Below are 19,224 nucleotides of genomic sequence, written 5' to 3'. Positions count from 1 at the left end.
ATAACTCCGACTCTTGGGAGAAAGGTGATGCTGTGAGTGAGTCAGTTATATTTATTGAACACTTAGCATGTACAGAGCACTGTACTGTTTGGGAGAGTACAAAATAACAATATAACAGACACATTCCCTGCCCACAGTGAGCTTACAATCTGGGGAGGGACAGACATTAATATAAATAAATGAAATGACATATATTTGTGAGGCTGAGGGAGAGGTGGATAAAGGGTGCAAATCCAAGTGCAAGGGTGATGTAGAAGGGAGTGGGAGAAGGGGAAAGGAGGGCTTAGTCAGGGAAGGCCTCTCAGAGGAGATGTCTTCAAAAAGGCTTTAAAAGCGGAAAAGTAATTGTCTCTCAGATATGAGGAGGGAGGACATTCCACCCAGAGGCAGGATGTGGGCAAGCAGTGGGGGTGAGATAGATGAGAACGAGGCACAGGTTGGCATTAGAGGAGTGAAATAATAATAATAATAGTATTTGTTAAGTGCTTACTATGTGCCAAGCACTGTTCTAAGCGCTGGGGTAGACACAGGGTCATCAGGTTGTCCCATGTGGGGCTCACAGTCTTAATCCCCATTTTACAGATGAGGTAACTGAGGCACCGAGAAGTGAAGTGCGTGGCTCAGTGGAAAGAGCCCGGGCTTGGGAGTCAGAGGTCATGGGTTCGTATCCCAGCTCTGCCACTTGTCAGCTGTGCGACTGTGGGCAAGTCACTTAACTTCTCTGTGCCTCAGTTACCTCATCTGTAAAATGGGGATGAAGACTGTGAGTCCCACGTGGGACAACCTGATTCCCCTGTGTCTACCCCAGCGCTTACAACATTGCTCTGCACATAGTAAGTGCTTAACAAATACCAACATTATTAAGTGACTTGCCCAAAGTCACACAGCTGACAAGTGGCCGAGCGGGCATTCGCTTTCCACAGAGCCAAACTGCTTCTCTAGCCAAATGGATGGGCTGGGTTATAGTAGGAGAGTAGTGAGGTGAGGTAGGCGGGGGCTCAGTGCCCATGAAGAATTTTCTGGGGAATACTGGGAATATTGGTGGGTCAGTACCAATCTGGGAAAGTCTCTTCCTACTTCAGAAACTGAGCTGGGTTTTTTTATGGCATTTGTTAAGCATTTATTATGTGTCAGTCTTAATACCCATTTTACAGATGTGGGAAGAGAAGTTAAGTGACTTGCCCAAGGTCACAGAGTAGACAGGTGGCAGAGATGGGGTTAGAACCTCCGGCCGGGAATGCCCTCCCTCCTCAAATCCACCAATCAATCCCTTTTCCACCTCTTCAAAGCCCTACTGAGGGCTCACCTCCTCTAAGAGGCCTTCCCAGACTAAGCCCCCCATTCCTCAGCTCCTCCCCCACGTTGCCTTGACTCACTCCCTTTACTCTACCCCCCCTCCAGACCCCACAGCACTTATGTTTATATGTTTATATAATTTTATTTATTTATATTGATGCCTGTTTACTTGTTTTGGTGTGTATGTATCTATAATTCTATTTATAATGATGCCTGTTTACTAGTTTTGATGTCTGTCTCTCCCCTTCTAGACTTTAAGCGCGGTGTCGCCAGGGATTGTCTCTCTTTATTGCTGAACTGTACTTTCTAACCACTTAGTACAGTGCTCTGCACACAATAAGCATTCAATAAATATGATTGAATGAATGAATGTCCTTCTGATTCCCAGGCCCATGCTCTTTCCACTAGTCCATGCTGCTTTTCCATCCCATGCAGATCTGTAGGATGAGCGTGAAACAGCCTATAGGATGGGAAAGGAGGAAGGCAGAGAATCAGGATACAGAGGTCAGTGGTTCCACCCCTTTGCCAGGCCCCCTCGATGCTTGACCTGCCTTGGCACGGGATGGGAGTTAGCCCCAAGTTCTGGGGTCCAGGGGCCAGAAGCTGAGATCATAGATGATCAGATATCCGTCATTGTACATGTACAGCTTGTGATCCGAGGGTCGTAGTTGATGCTCTGCAGCATCTCGAGCATTTTGTCCAGGATGATGCTGACCTGGCCCTCCTGGCCCATGTTGGTGTCGAAGGTGTAGAAGATCTCCTTCCAGATGCTGAGGGAACGCACAGCACTCCACACACCAGGAAGGCGTTGGACGTGGCTGGCTTATTCTGCATGGTCTTCCAGGTCTGCTCCACCACCAGGGTGGTAGCAGTGAACCTGCTGATGACCATGTTGCCTCCGTTCTCCTCCGTGGAATAGATTACTCTATTCCCTTCTCGTCTCCGGCGAAGTCCAGGTCCTGCTAGGGGGTCCCGGCATAGGAGAAGCGGTTGTTGAACGTGGCCCCCGGCAGCTCCCTGCATTGGACCAAGGTGTTGGTGTTGAGGTCAACTTTGGCCATCTGGAGTACATGGAGTACCTGAAGTACCTGGTACATGGTGATCCCTCTGCCATCCCCATAGCCCATCTTCCACTCCTCATAGTCATAGTCACCAGATCGTCATACGACTTGTACAGCCAGTAGTAGTCAAAGTAACGTCTGTCCTGGCACAGCAGGGCGACTCAGTAGCCGTTCCAGCCAAGGTTCAGGGTGGAGTCCCGGCCCAGGCCCCTGACTTGTAAGCAAAGCCCTGCCAGTTGAGCTGAGCTGCACCACTCAGGGCCGGCTGACTGCCAAGATCCTGCCGTGGGGACAGGGAGAGAGAAAAGCCCAAGAAGAGTCAACCATCAGCACAGGTGCAAAATGACTGGCCAGGTCTGAGTTGTGCAGAAAAAGACTCAGGGGATCACAAGCTGAAGAGCCATACAAGGCCACTATTACTCTAATCAGAAATGACCCTGGAGGTATTAGAGAGACTGCATAACCCAGTGGATAGAGCATGAGCCTGGGAGTCAGAAAGACCTAGGTTCTAATCCTGGCTCTGCCACTCTGACCTGAGGCAAGTCACTTAACTTCTCTGTGCCTCAGTTACCTCATCTGTAAAATGAAGATTAAGACTGTGAGTCCCATGTGGGACAGGAACTATGCCCAATCTGATTATCTTAGAACAGTGTAACCCCAACATTTAGAACAGTGCTTGACACATAGTAAGCACTTAACAAATGCCATCATTATTGCTATCATTATTTATCTATTTAAATTTGGCAGAAAAAGACCCAGGGATCCCAAGGGTTCACAGGCTGAGGACAATCAATGCTACTCTCATTATATAGCAATCTGAGATGGTACTGGAGATCTAAATGGACATTTGACAAGAAGGAGTTGAGAAAAGATCCTTTTGCTAAACTCTTCTTGGATCAGCGAGACCCTTGAAAGAGTACCATAACCAGTTTTGGTCACTACACTCTAAAAATTTATGTGGAAACACTGGAGAGGTCCATTGATTAAACTCATGGAAGTAGCCCCTAACTGTGAAGGCTAAAGAAAATGGGATTGTTTAAACTACAGAACAGATGGTTGACAGTCAACCAATCTATCAAATTTAGTGAGCGCTTACTATGTGCAGAGCACTGTATTAAGTGCTTGGGAGAGTACAGTATAACAGAGTTAGGCATGTTCCCTGCTGATAAGGAGCTTAAAGTCAAGGGGTGAGGTTTACAGTTTAGAGGGGGTGCAAATTGAACAAATAGAATCACTGACTCAGAGTCTGGGCAGGATTTTGACAAGGAGGGTGCTGACCTGTTCTTATGTAATAATAATTATGTTGGTATTAAGCACTTACTATGTGCAGAGCACTGTTCTAAGCACTGGGGTAGATACAGGGTAATCAGGTTGTCCCACGTGGGGCTCACAGTCTTAATCCCCATTTTACAGATGAGGTAATTGAGGCACAGAGAAGTTAAATAGTAATGTTAATAATGTTGGTATTTGTTAAGCGCTTACTATGTGCAGAGCACTGTTCTAAGCGCTGGGGTAAACACAGGGGAATCAGGTTGCCCCACGTAGGGCTCACAGTCTTAACCCCCATTTTACAGATGAGGAAACTGAGGCACAGAGAAGTTAAGTGACTTGCCCACAGTCACACAGCTGACAAGTGGCAGAGCTGGGATTCGAACTCATGAGCCCTGACTCCAAAGCCCGTGCTCTTTCCACTGCGCCACGCTACTTGCCCACAGTCACACAGCTGCCAAGTGGCAGATCCGGTATTCGAACCCATGACCTCTGACTCCCAAGCCTGTGCTGTTTCCACTGAGCCTCGCTGCTTGAGGACATTGGTTTAGAAATGGGTAGAGCATAGGACTGGGAGTCAGAAGAAGGGGGTGTCTAGTCTCAGCTCTGCCACTTGCCTGCTGGGTGACCTTGGGCAAAATCACAACTTCTCTATGCCTCACTTTCCTTATTTGCAAAATGGAGGAAAAATACCTGTTCTCCTTTCCCCTAGACAGTGAGTTCCATGCAGGACAGGGACCCTGCCTGATCTGATTATGTTATATTTACCCCAGAGTGTAGTACAGTGCTTGGCACATAATAAGTACATAAAGAATACCACATTATTGTTATTACTGGTTCCCTTATGGGAGATACTGAAGAATCTTATTCGCGATCTTGCAAAACAGGTCAGGACAACCCACCCCCTGGCTTTCACTATGCTTGTCCTGCATGGTTGAGATGAAGAACCCTTGCCAGGAGGCAGAGAGCTCAATTAGGGGACAATTCTCATTCACTGAATGCAGAGTGTGCTCAGATGATGATGATGATGGCATATGTGTCAAGCACTGTTCTAAGCACTGGGGTAGATACAAGTTAATCAGGTTGAAGACAGTCCCTGTTCTAATGGGGCTCACAGTCTAAGTAGAACGGAGGACGGGTTTTGAATCCCCATTTTACATATGAAGGAAATGAAACACAGATAACTGAAGTGACTTGCCCAAGATCCCACAGCAGGCAAATGGCTGAGCCAGCATTAGAACCCATGTCCTTCTGACTCCCAGGCCCCTACTCTTTCCACTAGGACACACTGCTTCTCAGAAATGGGAGAATCTTGTTCTCTGCAAAAAGGTCACCCTGGCCCCTCCCAAGCCCTCTTCTGACCAGACAAGAAAGTGGAGAGTGGGGAGAATGGAGGGCAGGGCAAGGCAGGGGATGGGAAGGAGGAGATGAAGTAATAGGAAGGAGCTCACCTGGAGGAATGCGATGCTCCAAGCCTTCCCGCCCCTGCTCCTGTTCGCACTCTTGCAGATGATTCTCCAGAGTTTCCAGCACCTGAGTGGCCATGCGGATGTTGATCTGGTGGGAGCTGGCCAGATGTTGGACCAGGGAGCTCACATTCTTCACCTAGAGGGATGAAAGTGACCTTGAGGTTGGCCTGGCCTTCATCTTGGATCCCCATTTTTTGGGCATGCTGGTACCCCTGGGACCCCATTGTTCCTGGGGCTATCTGGGAGAGATGAGCAGGCAGGAGGCCACAGTGGAGAAGGAGGCCCCCTGCCCCTCAGGTGCTCTGTTTGTGACAGCATGACCCAGGGTGCCCTGGCTTGCACAGGGTGGGCAGATTGGAGTGGAAGTGGAAGAGGGCTGAAGGCAAGTTTACCCTGTTATTGTACCCACAGGTGGGCCAGGAGGCTTTGGGTCTCCAAAGGTGGCTGACCAGGTAACCCTCACTGCTCTGTAGTTCAGGGCCTGGAGTCCCCATCCACTATCTCTGGGCAGGGAGAGAAAGCCAGAGCCTTTCCTTTGGGAGATCGGTCTGCCCAGCCCCCTCACTCCCAGAGTGTCTAATGAGCAAATTGAAGTTGACCGTCCTCCATCAAGAGGTGTTATAATAATAATAAAAATGTTGGTATTTGTTAAGCGCTTACTATGTGCAGAGCACTGTTCTAAGCGTTGGGGGAGATACAGGGTAATCAGGTTGTCCCTTGTGGGGCTCACACTTTTAAATCCCCATTTTACAGATGAGGTAACTGAGGCACAGAGAAGTTAAGTGACTTGCCCACAGTCACACAGCTGACTAGTGGCAGAGCCGGGATCCGAACCCATGACCTCTGACCCCCAAGCTCGGGCTCTTTCCACTGAGCCACGCTGCTTCTTGTGGTTCCAGTCCTCGTGAACCCCCTGGGACAGGTGGAGGGGTCGTGGCCCCATTACTATTCTGACTATAAGATTTTTGTTGGCCCCCCGTGCACGCCGGGCCACTCGCCGAGGCTTGACTGCCTTCCCCAGCGAAGCAGTGTGGCTCAATGGAAAGAGCCTGGGCTTGGGAGTCAGAGGTCATGGGTTCAAATCCCTGTTCTGCCACTTGTCAGCTGGGTGACTCTGGGCAAGTCACTTAACTTCTCTGTGCCTCAGTTCCTTCATCTGTAAAATGGGGATTGACTGTGAGCCTCACCTGGGACAACCTGATTACCCTGTATCTCCTCCAGTGCTTAGAACAGTATTCTGCACATAGTAAGGGCTTAACAAATACCAACATTATTATTATTATTGTTATTATTCCCCATCTCCCTTGAAGAGCCGGACCCTCTGACCACCCAGGGAGCCTCTCACAGTCTTGGGGGACCCCAGAGGAGTGATCTGGCCCAAAGGCAGGGAGGAAATAATAATAATAATAATGTTGGTATTTGTTAAGCGCTTACTATGTGCCGAGCACTGTTCTAAGCGCTGGGGTAGACACAGGGGAATCAGGATGTCCCACGTGGGGCTCACACTCTTAATCCCCATTTTACAGATGAGGTAACTGAGGCACAGAGAAGTTAAGTGACTTGCCCACAGTCACACAGCTGACAAGTGGCAGAGCTGGGATTCAAACTCATGACCTCTGACTCCAAAGCCCGGGCTCTTTCCACTGAGCCACGCTGCTCACCAAGCTATCTCTACCTCCAGGTGGACTAGGCCTGCATGATTGCCACTGCTTCTGCCTTCCAGCTTCTCCACCTCCTGCACCTGCAGGCTTTGAAAGTCCAGTCCTGAGGAGGATGCTGCATCCCTCATCAGGGCCTCTACTCGACTCCAGTCAAGAATCTCATGTTATTACTGCTGGAGGACTTGGGAGTAGCTGCTGACCTCCAAACGGACCCTTGCCATTTATCTCCCCCGATTAGACTGTAAGCCCATCAAAGGGCAGGGACTGTCTCTTTCTGTTACCGATTTGTACATTCCAAGCGCTTAGTACAGTGCTCTGCACATAGTAAGCACTCAATAAATACTATTGAATGAATGAATCTTTGTACCCAGTCTGCTCCCTCCATTCCCACAATAATAATAACAATGTGTGTTATTTGTCAAATGCTTATGGTGTGCCTATACTGTACCAAGTGCTGGGGTAGATACAAATAATCAAGTCAAGCACAGTCCCTGTCCCATATGGAGCTCACAGTCTAAATTGGATGGAGGGGTATTTAATTAATTTTACAGATGAGGTAACTGAGGCACTTAGAGTTAAGTGAACTTGCTGCAGGTCACACAGCAAGCATTTGGCCGATCTGGGATTAGAACCCAGGCTTCCTAATTCCCAGGCCCAAGTTCTTTCCACTAGGCCATGCTACTTCTGTGGCCCCAATTCTTCATCGTCATAATCATCCTCATCATAATATTTGCATCATTCATATTTATTGATCAGCTGCTGTTAGCAGGGCACTACATTCATTCAATCATATTTGAGTGCTTACTATGGGCGAAGCATTGTACTAAGCTCTTGGGAAAGTACACTATAACAATATAACAGAAACATTCCCTGCCCGCAGTGAGTTTACAGTCTAGAAAGGGAGAGAGACATTAACATAAATAAATTAAATTATACTATACTGGGTGTCCCTTATATCCAGAGTACTGTACTGGGTGTCCCTATATGCAGCATGCTACAATGGGTGCTCCCTCTATGTAGAGTGCTGTTTTGGGTGTCTCTTGGTGCAGAGTCCTGTATTCGGCCCCTCTTCTGTCCAAAGTGCTGTACTGGATGTCCCCCATGTCCATGATGCTGTATTGGGTGCCCCTTTTATGCAGAGTGCTGAATATGATGCCACTGCATCCAGAGTGTTGTAGTGGTGTCCCCTGTATGCAGAATGTTGTACTGGGAAATCATTGTGTGCAGGAGATAACACATGTTCCTTGGAAATATGGAATAGAATTTTAAAAAGCTAGGTCCTGTCCTGGAGGATTTTACAGTCTAATATGGGGGCCGAGCCCCTTCTCCCATCCCCTCACCTCCCCTTGCCTCCAGTCCTGCCCCTCAACCCCACTCGCTGGGAGACCAGACCCACCTTGGAGAGTACCCTCTCATACGTCTCCAGCAGCTCTTGGGTGGCACTCTGAAGTTGTTCCAGCTTTTGCAGGGGGAAGGGGCTGTGGGGGAGACAGACCACACAGCGGCAGGTGCCCTGGCCGTCCACTAAGCCAGTCACGTTGTTCATAAGCTGCAACGACAGACCCGTCTTGGGCTGAGAGCATCCCAGTCCTTGGGAAGTCAGATGTTTAAGGGACCTGGTTCTCCCCAGGTCTCCGGGTCAGGAGGTGGGGTCTCCTAGCAAGACCTTGCTTCTCTAGAAACTGTTAGGGACCAGCTGGAAGCCATTACAGGGACCTCTGGGAGGGGAAGTATTGCAAATAATATAGGCATAATTGCTGAACTGTTCTTTGCTGATTCCGTGAAAAATGTACTCTGAGAATCTAATCTGGCTGTATCTAGAAGTGTGACGCAGGTCAGGGGACACTGACTGCACGGCCCAGCGAGAAGAGGAACTGCTTAAGTCTCACTGACTCCATTTCTAGGCCACCTTGACGCTTCCTATTCACCCTGCAGACCATGAGACCACATCCTCTAGATACTGCCAGCAGGGTAGGCGAACATGTTGTTTGGCGGTTCATAAGCAAATTGTGTCTTTTTTGTGGTTGGCACACCCGGGTCAATATCCTGTTGACATGGCTCAATAAAAAAGGACCCCGATTGCTGGGATCAGGGTGGGGTTTGGCTAAACGTGCCTCTATGGAGATGAGCGAGCACCCCTCATCTCCACAGTCTGGAGGCTTTTGCTTTTATCCTCCATCTGAATCTGATCCTTTTCTTCCATCACACTCTCTCCCTCTCTCTCTCTCTCTCTCTGGTCCCTCATTTGGCCTCCCCAGTTCCTGAGAGTACCCGCTGGTCTGGGGCTTTGCCCCGACCAGATCGACAAAGACACAGAGACATCCATAACAGAAGGGAGGAGGGAAAGGGAGAAGGAGTGAGGTCTGTTCCTGCCAATAGAAGCCCAGTGAGCAGAGGGAGGGGACTCTTAAATGGACAGGACATTGTTTGCGGTGATTGGTCTTCCTCCTTACAGCCCAATTTTGACTGCATTCTTAAGTAGCCTTGGGCCTGGGGCTCCCAAGGGACTGACCTGGAATCCTTTCTGTCCTCCAACACTCTATCTAGGAGTCCCCACAATCTCCAACCCCCGAGCCTGGAGCCCTTCCGGACCCCTAACCCCTGGGGCAGCACTGATCAGATCTACCTTAGGCACCAACTGCAGCTGTCCATCCTCGTCGTAAATGGTGGTCTTCTGAGTTGATGCTGGCGGGTTCAGCTCAATCTAAGAAGCAAGAGGCACACCTCTATCTGCAGCTAGGAGTTATCGTACTCTCCCCAGTGCTTAGCACAGAGCTCTGCACACAGTAACCACTCAACAAATACCACTGATTGATTGTCCAATCAATCCAGACCCAGCTGGGGTAGGGACAGAAAGAGTAGAGAAGAGGGTTAGTCTCTTCCTTGGTGAGACTCTCACAGATCAGACCCAGAGTAATGGGGGTCCTTAGCCGCAGAGGGAACTGGAGGGTTGGCTTGATGGGAAGAGGGATGACACATTGCTTGGGAAAGGTGCAGAGAAGAAACATGAGAAGCAATGTGGCCTAATGGATAGAACATGGGCCTGGAAGTCAGAAGAACTCCATTACTTGTCTTCTGTGTGACCTTGGAGAAGTCACTTCACTTCTCTGTGCCTCAGTAACCTCATCTGTAAAATGGGGATTAAGACTGTGAACCTCATGTGGGACATAGATCTTGTGCCTACCCCAGCGCATAGAAGAGTGTTTGGCACATAGTAAGCTCTTAACAAATACCATGAAAAAAGATGATATGGCTGCAAGGCATAAATGAAAAAGGAACTGGAGTTATTGGGCCTGAAGAAGGCTGAGGGGGAGAGTTAGACTCTCAGCAGGCACTAGAGCAAAGGAAGAGATGAAATGGAGACAGTTGGAGGTGTTGAACATCCATCCCTAACTGTGAGGGTGGTGTTCAGGAGGGCAGCTGGAATATGGTTTCTCCAAGTGTCTGGAAGTCACCATCAGAGACCGAGTCCTGGGCTGGATGAGTTATGGGGCTGACCAGTAGTGATCCAGCCTGACAACAAGCCTGTTTGTTCCAGAGAACAGCTGGTAAGTATAGACCCCTGAAAAAACCTACTCTGGAGGCCGGAGGGAGTGGGGGGAGGTGGGGTGTTTTGAACAAATCACCCACCTTACTTGAATTCTCTAAATCATTGCTCAACTCTCCACTTCCCTCTCAGCTGCGCAGACAGCAACTCATGACCAAGCCCAGAGAAGCAGGTGGAAGTCAGTGGGTCAGATGGTCAGGTCTGACCCTAAGGAGGGCAGAACTGGGATTCTTTTGGCCCAAACACTTTTCTCTGGAAAAGCTAGTTCTCTGAGACAGAGCCCCTGGAGTGGTATGAATTTCTTGTATAATAATAATGATAATTATGGTATTTGTTAAGTGCTTACTGTGTGCCAGGCCCTGGGGGGTGTAGGAGTACAAGCAAATCGGGTAGGACACAGTCCTTGTCCCACATGGGGCTCATTCATTCAATAGTATTTGAGCGTTTACTATGTGCAGAGCACTGGACTAAGCACTTGGAATGTATAAATCGGTAACAGATAGAGACAGTCCCTGCCCTTTGACAGGCTTACAGTCTAATTGGGGGAGATGGACAGACAAGAACAATAGCAATAAATAGAATCAAGGGGATGAACATCTAATTTGACTCTATTTATTGCCATTGTTCTTGTCTGTCTGTCTCCCCGGATTATACTGTAAGCCCGTCAAATGGCAGGGACTGTCTCTATCTGTTGCCGACTTGTTCATTCCAAGCGCTTAGTACAGTGCTCTGCACATAGTAAGAGCTCAGTAAATACTATTGAATGAATGAATAATTAAAACAATAGCAAATAAATAGAATAAAGGCAATGTACATCTCATTAACAAAATAAATAGGGTAATGAAAATATATACAGTTGAGCGGACAAGTACAGTGCTGAGGGTATGGGAAGGGAGAGGGGAAGGAGCAGAAGGAAATGGGGGGAAAAGAGGGTTTAGCTGCGGAGAGGTGAAGGGGGGGTGGTAGAGGGAGTAGAGGGAGAAGAGGAGCTCAGTCTGGGAAGGCCTCTTGGAGGAGGTGAGCTTTAAGTAGGTTTTTGAAGAGGGGAAGAGAATTAGTTTGGCGAAGGTGAGGAGGGAGGGCATTCCAGGACCGCGGGAGGACGTGGCTCAGGGCTTGATGGCGGGTTAGGAGAGAATGGGGTACGGTGAGGAGGTGGGTGGCAGAGGAGCGGAGCGTGCGGGGTGGGCAGTGGAAAGAGATAAGGGAGGAGAGGTAGGAGGGGGCAAGGTGATGGAGAACCTTGAAGCCTAGAGTGAGAAGTTTTTGTTTTGTGCGGAGGTTGATAGGCAACCACTGGAGGTTTTTAAGGGGAGTGACATGCCCAGAGCGTTTCTGCAGGAAGATGAGCAGGGCAGCAGAATGAAGAATAGACTGGAGCGGGGGAAGAGAGGAGGAAGGGAGATCAGAGAGCAGGCTGACACAGTAATCTAGCCAGGATATTACGAGAGCCAGTAACAGTAAGGTAGCCGTTTGGCTGGAGATGAAAGGGCGGATCTTGGCAATATTATAAAGGTGAGACCGGCAGGTTTTGGTGACAGATCGGATGTGTGGGGTGAACGAGAGAGCCGACTCAAAGATGACACTGAGGTTGCGGGCCTGACAGACTGGAAGGATCGTTGTACCATCCACAGTGATAGGGAAGTCAGGGAGAGGACAGGGCTTGGGAGGGAAGATGAGGAGCTCAGTTTTGGTCATGTTGAGTTTTAGGTGGCAGGCAGACATCCAGGTAGAGACGTCTTGGAGGCAGGAGGAGATACAAGCCTGAAGGGAAGTGGAGACGACAGGGGCAGAGATGTAGATCTGTGTGTCATCTGCATAGAGATGATAGTTGAAGCCGTGAGAGCAAATGAGTTCACCGAGGGAGTGAGTGTATATGGAGAACAGAAGGCGAAGAACAGAAGCCTCACAGCCTCTATCCCCATTTTACAGATGATAATAATAATAATGTTGGTATTTGTTAAGCGCTTACTCTGTGCCAAGCACTGTTCTAAGCACTGGGGTAGATACAGGGTCATCAGGTTGTCCCACGTGAGGCTCACAGTTAATCCCCATTTTACAGATGAGGTCACTGAGGCCCAGAGAAGTGAAGTGACTTGCCCACAGTCACACAGCTGACAAGTGGCAGAGCCGGGATTCGAACTCATGACCTCTGACTCCCAAGCCCAGGCTCTTTCCACTAAGCCATGCTGCTTCTCTAGGCAGATGAGGCAACTGAAGCAGAAGGGAAGTGACTTGCCCAAGGTTACACCACAGACAAGTGTCAGATCTGGAATTAGAACTGGCAAATCTGGGATTAGAACCTATGACCTTCTGACTCCCAGACCCATGCTCTATCCACTATGCTATGCTGCTTCTCTTGAAGTGAAGGGATAGTTCTCTTCAATTCACTGGCTTCCCTGGACTGATGGAATCCCGGCCAAGTTGGACTCCAGTGTTACCCTCCCCCCATGAACGCCAAGAATGGTGTCTCCTACCTGTAATGTGGTGACCCGGGAGGAGAGGAGCAGCAGGCCCAGCTGGAGAGTCAGCTGTACAAGCATCTTGGGCTCAGAGTGGCTGGGTTGGAGCTGGGGGCCGAGAGGTGCCTTTTGTAGGGCTGGGAGGTGTATGTCTCCAATCACCCCATCCCAGATAGGGTGCGACAAACCCAGGAAGCAAGGCACATCTTCTCCCATCATCATGACTGACAGTTCTAAGACTCCAGATCCCTCCCGGGGTGGAGAGCTTCTTATCTGAGATCAACACTCGCTAGGTCTGTGCCACTCTTACTGTTTGTCTTTAGCTCTTTTAAAATGAGCTCCAGCCCATTTATCTCAACCCTGAACTATTAAACCAGTGCAGGCCCTCCCCAGACAAACAGATTAAGCCAAACCTGAGATGTCCCCCTGCCCCACCCTTCCCACTCCCCTTTCTCGGGCCCCTTTTCAGAGGGGATTAGCGCCTCTTCCTTCACCTCTCCAAACTCTCCTTGGCCCCCACAGGAGGAAATGCAATCCAACCCCGATTTCACTGCAAGATTAGGGTTGGACATTTGTTCAACTTCAAAGGGGTCATTCCCTTCAATGCTGTAGGGGTGATTGCTTCACCCTAGATCATGGCAGTGCCATCCTGGGTCAACTGAGCAGCTCATCTAGCCCCGGACTCTGGCTCTGGCAGTGGCACCAGGGGCTTGGAGGTACCATATGCTTGTTGCCCTCCTGGATGCCCATCCTTGTGGTTAAGGATGGATACTTCATTCTGATGCCTGGATTATCTTTCTACAGAAACGCTCTGGGCATGTCAGCCCACTCCTCAAAAATCTCCAGTGGTTGCCTATTAACCTATGTATCAAGCAGAAACTCCTCACTATTGGCTTCAAAGCTCTCCATCACCTGGCCCCCTCCTACCTCACCTCCCTTCTCTCCTTCCACAGCCCAGCCCGTGCACTCCGCTCCTCTGCAGCCGCTAACCTCCTCATTGTGCCTCATTTTCGCCTGTCCTGCCGTCGACACCTGGCCCATGTCCTACCTCTGGCCTGCAATGCCCTCCCTCCTCACATTTGCCAAACTAACTCTCTTCCCCTCTTCAAAGCTCTACAGAGAGCTCATCTCCTCCAGTAGGCCTTCCCAGATTGGGCACCCCTTTTCTCTGATCCTCCTCCCCTCCCCTTTGTCCCAACTCACTCCTTCTGCTCTAGCCCCTTACTGCCCCACAGCATTTGGGTATATATGTATATATTTATCATTCTATTTATTTTATTAATGATGTGTATGTATCTATAATTCTATTTATTTATATTGATGCTATTGATGCCTGTCTACTTGTTTTGTTTTGTTGTCTGTCTCTCCTCTTCTAGACTGGGAACCTGTTGTTAGGTAAGGATTGTCTCTCTTTGTTGCCGAATTGTGCTTTCCAAGTGCTTAGTACAGTGCTCTGTACACAGTAGGTGCTCAATAAATACGATTGAATGAATGAATGAATCCGCCAACACATCTGTTTCTCTAATATCACTATATTCTCTCTCTCCCTCTCTCTCTCTCTCTCTCTCTCCCTCCCCTGAGTGAGGACATCCTGGCTCAGCTTCACAATCCCCCAGCCTAGAACTCTGTCTCCAATGGCACCATTTTGGAGGACCTATGTGATGGCTGCCCTCTTTGACATCCTTCTGCATGGTTAGGAATGGACTGTCTAAGCAGCATGGTACAGTGGATAGAGCACAGGACTGGAAGTCAGAAGGTCATGGGTTCCAATTCCGGCTCGGCCATATGTCTGCTCTGTGACCTAGGGCAAGTGACTTCACTTCTCTGGACCTATCTGTAAAATGGGGATTGAGACTGCTAGCCTCACATGGGACAAGGACTTTGTCCAATACTACTTGCTTGTATCCACCCCACTGCTTAGTTTGGTGCCTGGCACATAGTAAGCACTAAACAAATACCAATATTATTACCAATGATTGATTGATTAATTGGAGGCAGCAGGGCTTTGTTTCAACCCTAGAGTTTCCAGAACTGTTGATTTCTGGTCCATGCCCAGCTGGGAAACCCGGTTTGGGGTGGGGGTAAAATTCCTCAGTAATGTTCATCCAGACATGGGTCCTGGAGGGCTTTGGACAGAAGTGAGTAGATGGCAGCAGCAGGGCTGTTCTATAAAATCCTCCCCCTTCCAGTGCCCTCTCTCCTCAGGCTAAGGGTGTGTGCCCTGCCCTCCTGCTGGGACATATTTTTAAAAGATATTTGTTAAACACTTACTATGTGTCAAACAATACTGGGGTTGATACAATTTAATCTGGTTGGTTACAGTCCCTGCCCCACATGGGGCTCACAGTCTAAGTAGGAGGGAGTAGTGTGGTCTAATGAATAGAGCACTGGCCTAAGAGTAAGAGGAATCAGCGTGGCTCAGTGGAAAGAGCTCGAACTTGGGAGTCAGAGGTCATGGGTTTGAATCCTGCCTCTGCCTCTTGCCAGCTGTATGACTTTGGACAAGTTACAACTTTTCTGTGCCTCAGTTACCTCATCTGTAAAATGGGGATTAAAAACTGGGAGCCTCACGTGGGACGATCTGTTTACCTTGTATTCCCCAGCGCTTAGAACAGTGCTTTGCACATAGTAAGTGCTTAACAAATACCACCATTATTATTAAGAACCTGGGTTGTAATCCCAGCTCTGCCACCTGTTGCTGTGTGACCCTGAGTAAGTCGTGACTTCTCTGTGCCTCAGCTTCATTATTGGTAAAATGTGGATTAAGATTTTGAGCACTGTGGGGGACAGAGTCTGTGTGCAACCTCATTAGCTTTTTCTATCCCAACTTTTAGTACAGTGTCTGGCACCATTGTAGGTGCTTTTGACATTTACTGGGCACCTGTTGAGGTTCCACCTTTCTTATTATAAAAGACATCTCCCCTGACTTCCATAAAGGCCTTCCATGTTGGTCTAAAAGATTGAGAAGCAGCATAGCCTAGTAGAAAGAACCTGGGTCTGGGAGTCAGAGGATCTTGGTTCTAATCCCTGCTGGCCACTTGCCTGCTGGGCGTTCTCGGGCAAATCACTCAACTTCTCTATGCCTTGGTTCCCTCATCTGTAAAATGGGGATTAAATACCTGTTCTCCCTCCAATTTAGGCTGAGAGCCTCATGTGGGCCGGGGACTGTGTCTGACCTGATTATTTTATATTTCAACCCAGCTCTTTAATATAGTGTTTGGCACTGAATGCCAAAATTATTATTAACCTCCAGGACTGAGCTTGGCATGGGAAGGGGAGTTCCCTCAACTTTCTCTCCAATTAGGCTCCTTACTGGGAATGAAGGGCCTCGGTTTTCCCATCTGTCGAAGGAGGGAAATGAATCGGGCACCCCCATTTTTGCACACAGGTAATGAGATCTGGTTTGCCGTTCAAGAAAACTTTGGAAGGCACTGGGTCCTGAGCAACATAGCGGTCCTGAGCTGTAGCCCAACAAAACACAAAACAGAGAAAAGGGGCCCCTGCAGCTTGTGTCTGGGAAAGGGTGGGGTCAGAGGCCACTTGGTCAATCCATCTGGTCTCTCCCTGACCTCACAAATTGTTTGGTCTCTGGTGCAGGCTGATAGTGACAACAGCTTCCAATGTGCCAATGTGCCAACCCTCTGAGTGGCTGTTTTTCCTGTCTTGATCAGAGGAGGTTTGCCCTCCTCAGCACAACAGAGTGCAGCAGTGACTCACCTCTGGAGTCACAGGGGTAGTGGTGGGCGTCATGCAGAGGGGCATTCATGAACCCCTGACAGCTGCAGAGACACAAGACAGGAGGCGAACCATTCTCTCCCAGATAGGCTTGGTCTTGACCCCATAGATGATGGGGTTGAGCATAGGGGGCAGGAGAACATAGAGGTTGGCCAGGAGGACATGGACATGGAGGGGGATGCCCTGGCCAAAACGGTGGGCAAAGAAGGAGAAGAGGGCCGGGAGGTAGAAAAGCAGGATGACGCAGAAGTGGGCTCCGCAGGTGCCCAGGGCCTTGAGCTTGGCATCCCGGGATGGGAGCTGAAAGACAGCATGGAGAATGAGCCCATAGGAGGTGCTGATGAGCATCACATCCAACCCAGGTGACAACAGGGTAGTGGTCAGGCCGTACCAGATGTTGACCCCGATGGGAGCGCAGGCCAGGCGGGCGATGCCCATGTGCTCACAGTAGGTGTGTGGCATTCTTCTGTGCCCACAGTAGGGCAGCCGCTCCAGCAGGAAGATGGTGGGGACCATAACGCAGAGGGCCCTGCCCAGGGCGGCCAGCCCTATCCTGCCAGTGACTGCGGTGGTCAGGATGGCGGGATAGTGCAGCGGCCGACAGATGGCCATGTAGCGGTCAAAGGCCATGGCCAACAGGATGGTGGACTCGGCAATAAAGGTGACGTGGACAAAGAACATCTGGGCCAGGCAGGCGTGGAAGGAGATCTCCTGGGACAGTGCCCAGAGAACGCTCAGTGTCTTGGGGACCGTGGAGGTGGATAGGGCCAGATCGGCCCCGGCCAGCATGGCCAGGAAGAGAAACATGGGTGTGTGGAGGTTGCGATCGAGGAGGATGAGGAAGAGAAGGGCGCTGTTGCCCAGCAGGGCTAAGATGTACATCAGGCAGGTGGGGATAGAGAGCCAGAGGTGGAGGCCTTCCAGGCCCGGGATGCCCTGGAGGAGGAAGGAGGCAGGGTGGAAACTGGTCCGGTTGAGCCCGAGAAGGATGGGGTTCGGTCTCCTGCTTGGACTTAGCCACATATTTCCCTGTGGATAGAAAAGAGGCCATAGGCTGAGTCTGATGTGGCTTTTGTATACCTTCCTTGGCGTCTGGAGCTGGAGAGTATTGTGTTACCTCTGGTTGGTGTTCAATAAATACCTTTACTGCTACTACTTCTTATTCTAATAATAATAGATTAGACTGTAAATCCATCAAAGGGCAGGGACTGTCTCTAACTGTTACTGATTTGTACATTCCAAGCGCTTAGTACAGTGCTCTGCACATAGTAAGCGCTCAATAAATACTATTGAATAATAATAATTGTGATATTTGTTAAGTGCTTAACATGTGCCAGGCTCTGTTGTATCTACTGGGGTAAATACAAGCTAATTGGGTTGGACAGTCCCTGTCCTACATAGAGCTCACAGTCTTAATCCCCATTTTATGTATGAGCTAACTGAGGCACAGAGAAGTGAAGTGACTGGCTCAAGGTCATGCAGCAGACCAGTGGAGGAGCTGGGATTAGAACTCAGGTCCTTCTGACTCCCAGGTCCATGCTCTGTCCACTAAACCACACTGCTTCTCTGTAGTAGTAATTCTGCTACTGATACTTGCAATACTTTTACTGCTGCAACTTGTAGACCCTTGTATTCTTCCCAAGTGCTTAGCACACAGTAAGCACTTAATCAGTGCTATTACTACTACTACTGCTACTACTTTTACTGCTACCACATCACCCATACAGTCTTTCCTAGCATTTACTACAGTGCTTTGCACAGAGTAAGCACTTAATACTATTGCTACTATATCTGTCTCCTCCCTTCTAGTCTGTAAGCCCATTGTTGGGCAGGGATTGTCTCTATCTGTTGCTGAATTGTACTTTCCAAGCGCTTAGTACAGTCCTCTGCACACAGTAAGTGCTCAATAAATACGATTGAATGAATGAATACTACTACTGCTGCTTCTACTGCTACTACTGCACCATGATTTCTTTCCCAGCTTTGCACACAGTAAGTACTTAATGATGATGATGATGATGGTTATTATTATTATCATTATTATTATATTTAAGCACTTACTATGTGTCAACCACAGTTGTGAGCACTGGGGTAGATACAATAGAACCAGGTTGGACACAGTCCCTGTTCCACAGGGGCTCACTGTCTAAGAGGGAGAACAGTTATTTAGGCCTCAACCTACAGTTGAAATTGAGGTACAGAGAAGTTAAGTGACTTGACCAAGATCACAAAGCAAACAATTGGGAGAACTGGAAATAGAATCTAGGTCCTCTGACTCCCAGGTCTATGCTTTTTCCACCAGGACATGCTGCTTCTCTTCTATTTCAACTGCTACTACTTTCCCAGCAGTTATTACAGTGCTTTGCACATAGTAAGCACTTAATAAATACTATTCTTACTACTCCTATTTCTACTACTACTACATCTATTCCTACTACTATCACCACTATCTACTGAATGTAACCACTATCTACAGGACAACTGCTGCATGCAGAACCCTTTACTGGGCACCTACTTTGTGCTGAGCACTGCTCGAATTACTTAGGGGCTCAAAGGAAAAGGGTTAAGACATGATCCATGCCCTCGAGGAGCTTCCAGTCTAATGCGGGAGAGAGTAGTTGCCAACCAGCCCACCTAACCCAGCTCTGCTAAAGCTAAATCTGCCCCAGCTGGAGGCTAGGTGAGAAGAGGTGCCACAGCCTTCCTCTCTTGCCCATCTGACAT

At 49.0% G+C, this 19,224-nt stretch overlaps 1 protein-coding gene and 1 pseudogene across 1 annotated transcript; both read right to left on the bottom strand.

Moving 5' to 3' along the window:
- Positions 1-1,685: 1,685 nt before the first annotated feature.
- Positions 1,686-13,515, bottom strand: LOC114805653 (annotated as a pseudogene).
- Positions 13,516-16,527: 3,012 nt separating this feature from the next.
- On the bottom strand, positions 16,528-17,523 carry LOC100091468 (olfactory receptor 52D1-like). Its single transcript, XM_001520283.2, has one exon. The coding sequence runs from the start codon at positions 17,521-17,523 to the stop codon at positions 16,528-16,530; it is 996 nt and encodes a 331-aa protein (XP_001520333.2).
- Positions 17,524-19,224: the final 1,701 nt, after the last annotated feature.

Source organism: Ornithorhynchus anatinus, chromosome 2, assembly GCF_004115215.2.
Source record: "Ornithorhynchus anatinus isolate Pmale09 chromosome 2, mOrnAna1.pri.v4, whole genome shotgun sequence".
Classification (NCBI taxonomy): Eukaryota; Metazoa; Chordata; class Mammalia; order Monotremata; family Ornithorhynchidae; genus Ornithorhynchus; species Ornithorhynchus anatinus.
The sequence above is the reverse complement of the archived record's forward strand: the minus strand, read 5'-3'. Positions and strand labels throughout refer to the sequence as shown.

Excerpts from the sequence above, each read along its gene's own strand:
- LOC100091468 (XM_001520283.2), bottom strand. The coding sequence starts at position 17,523 with ATGTGGCTAAGTCCAAGCAGGAGACCGAACCCCATCCTTCTCGGGCTC.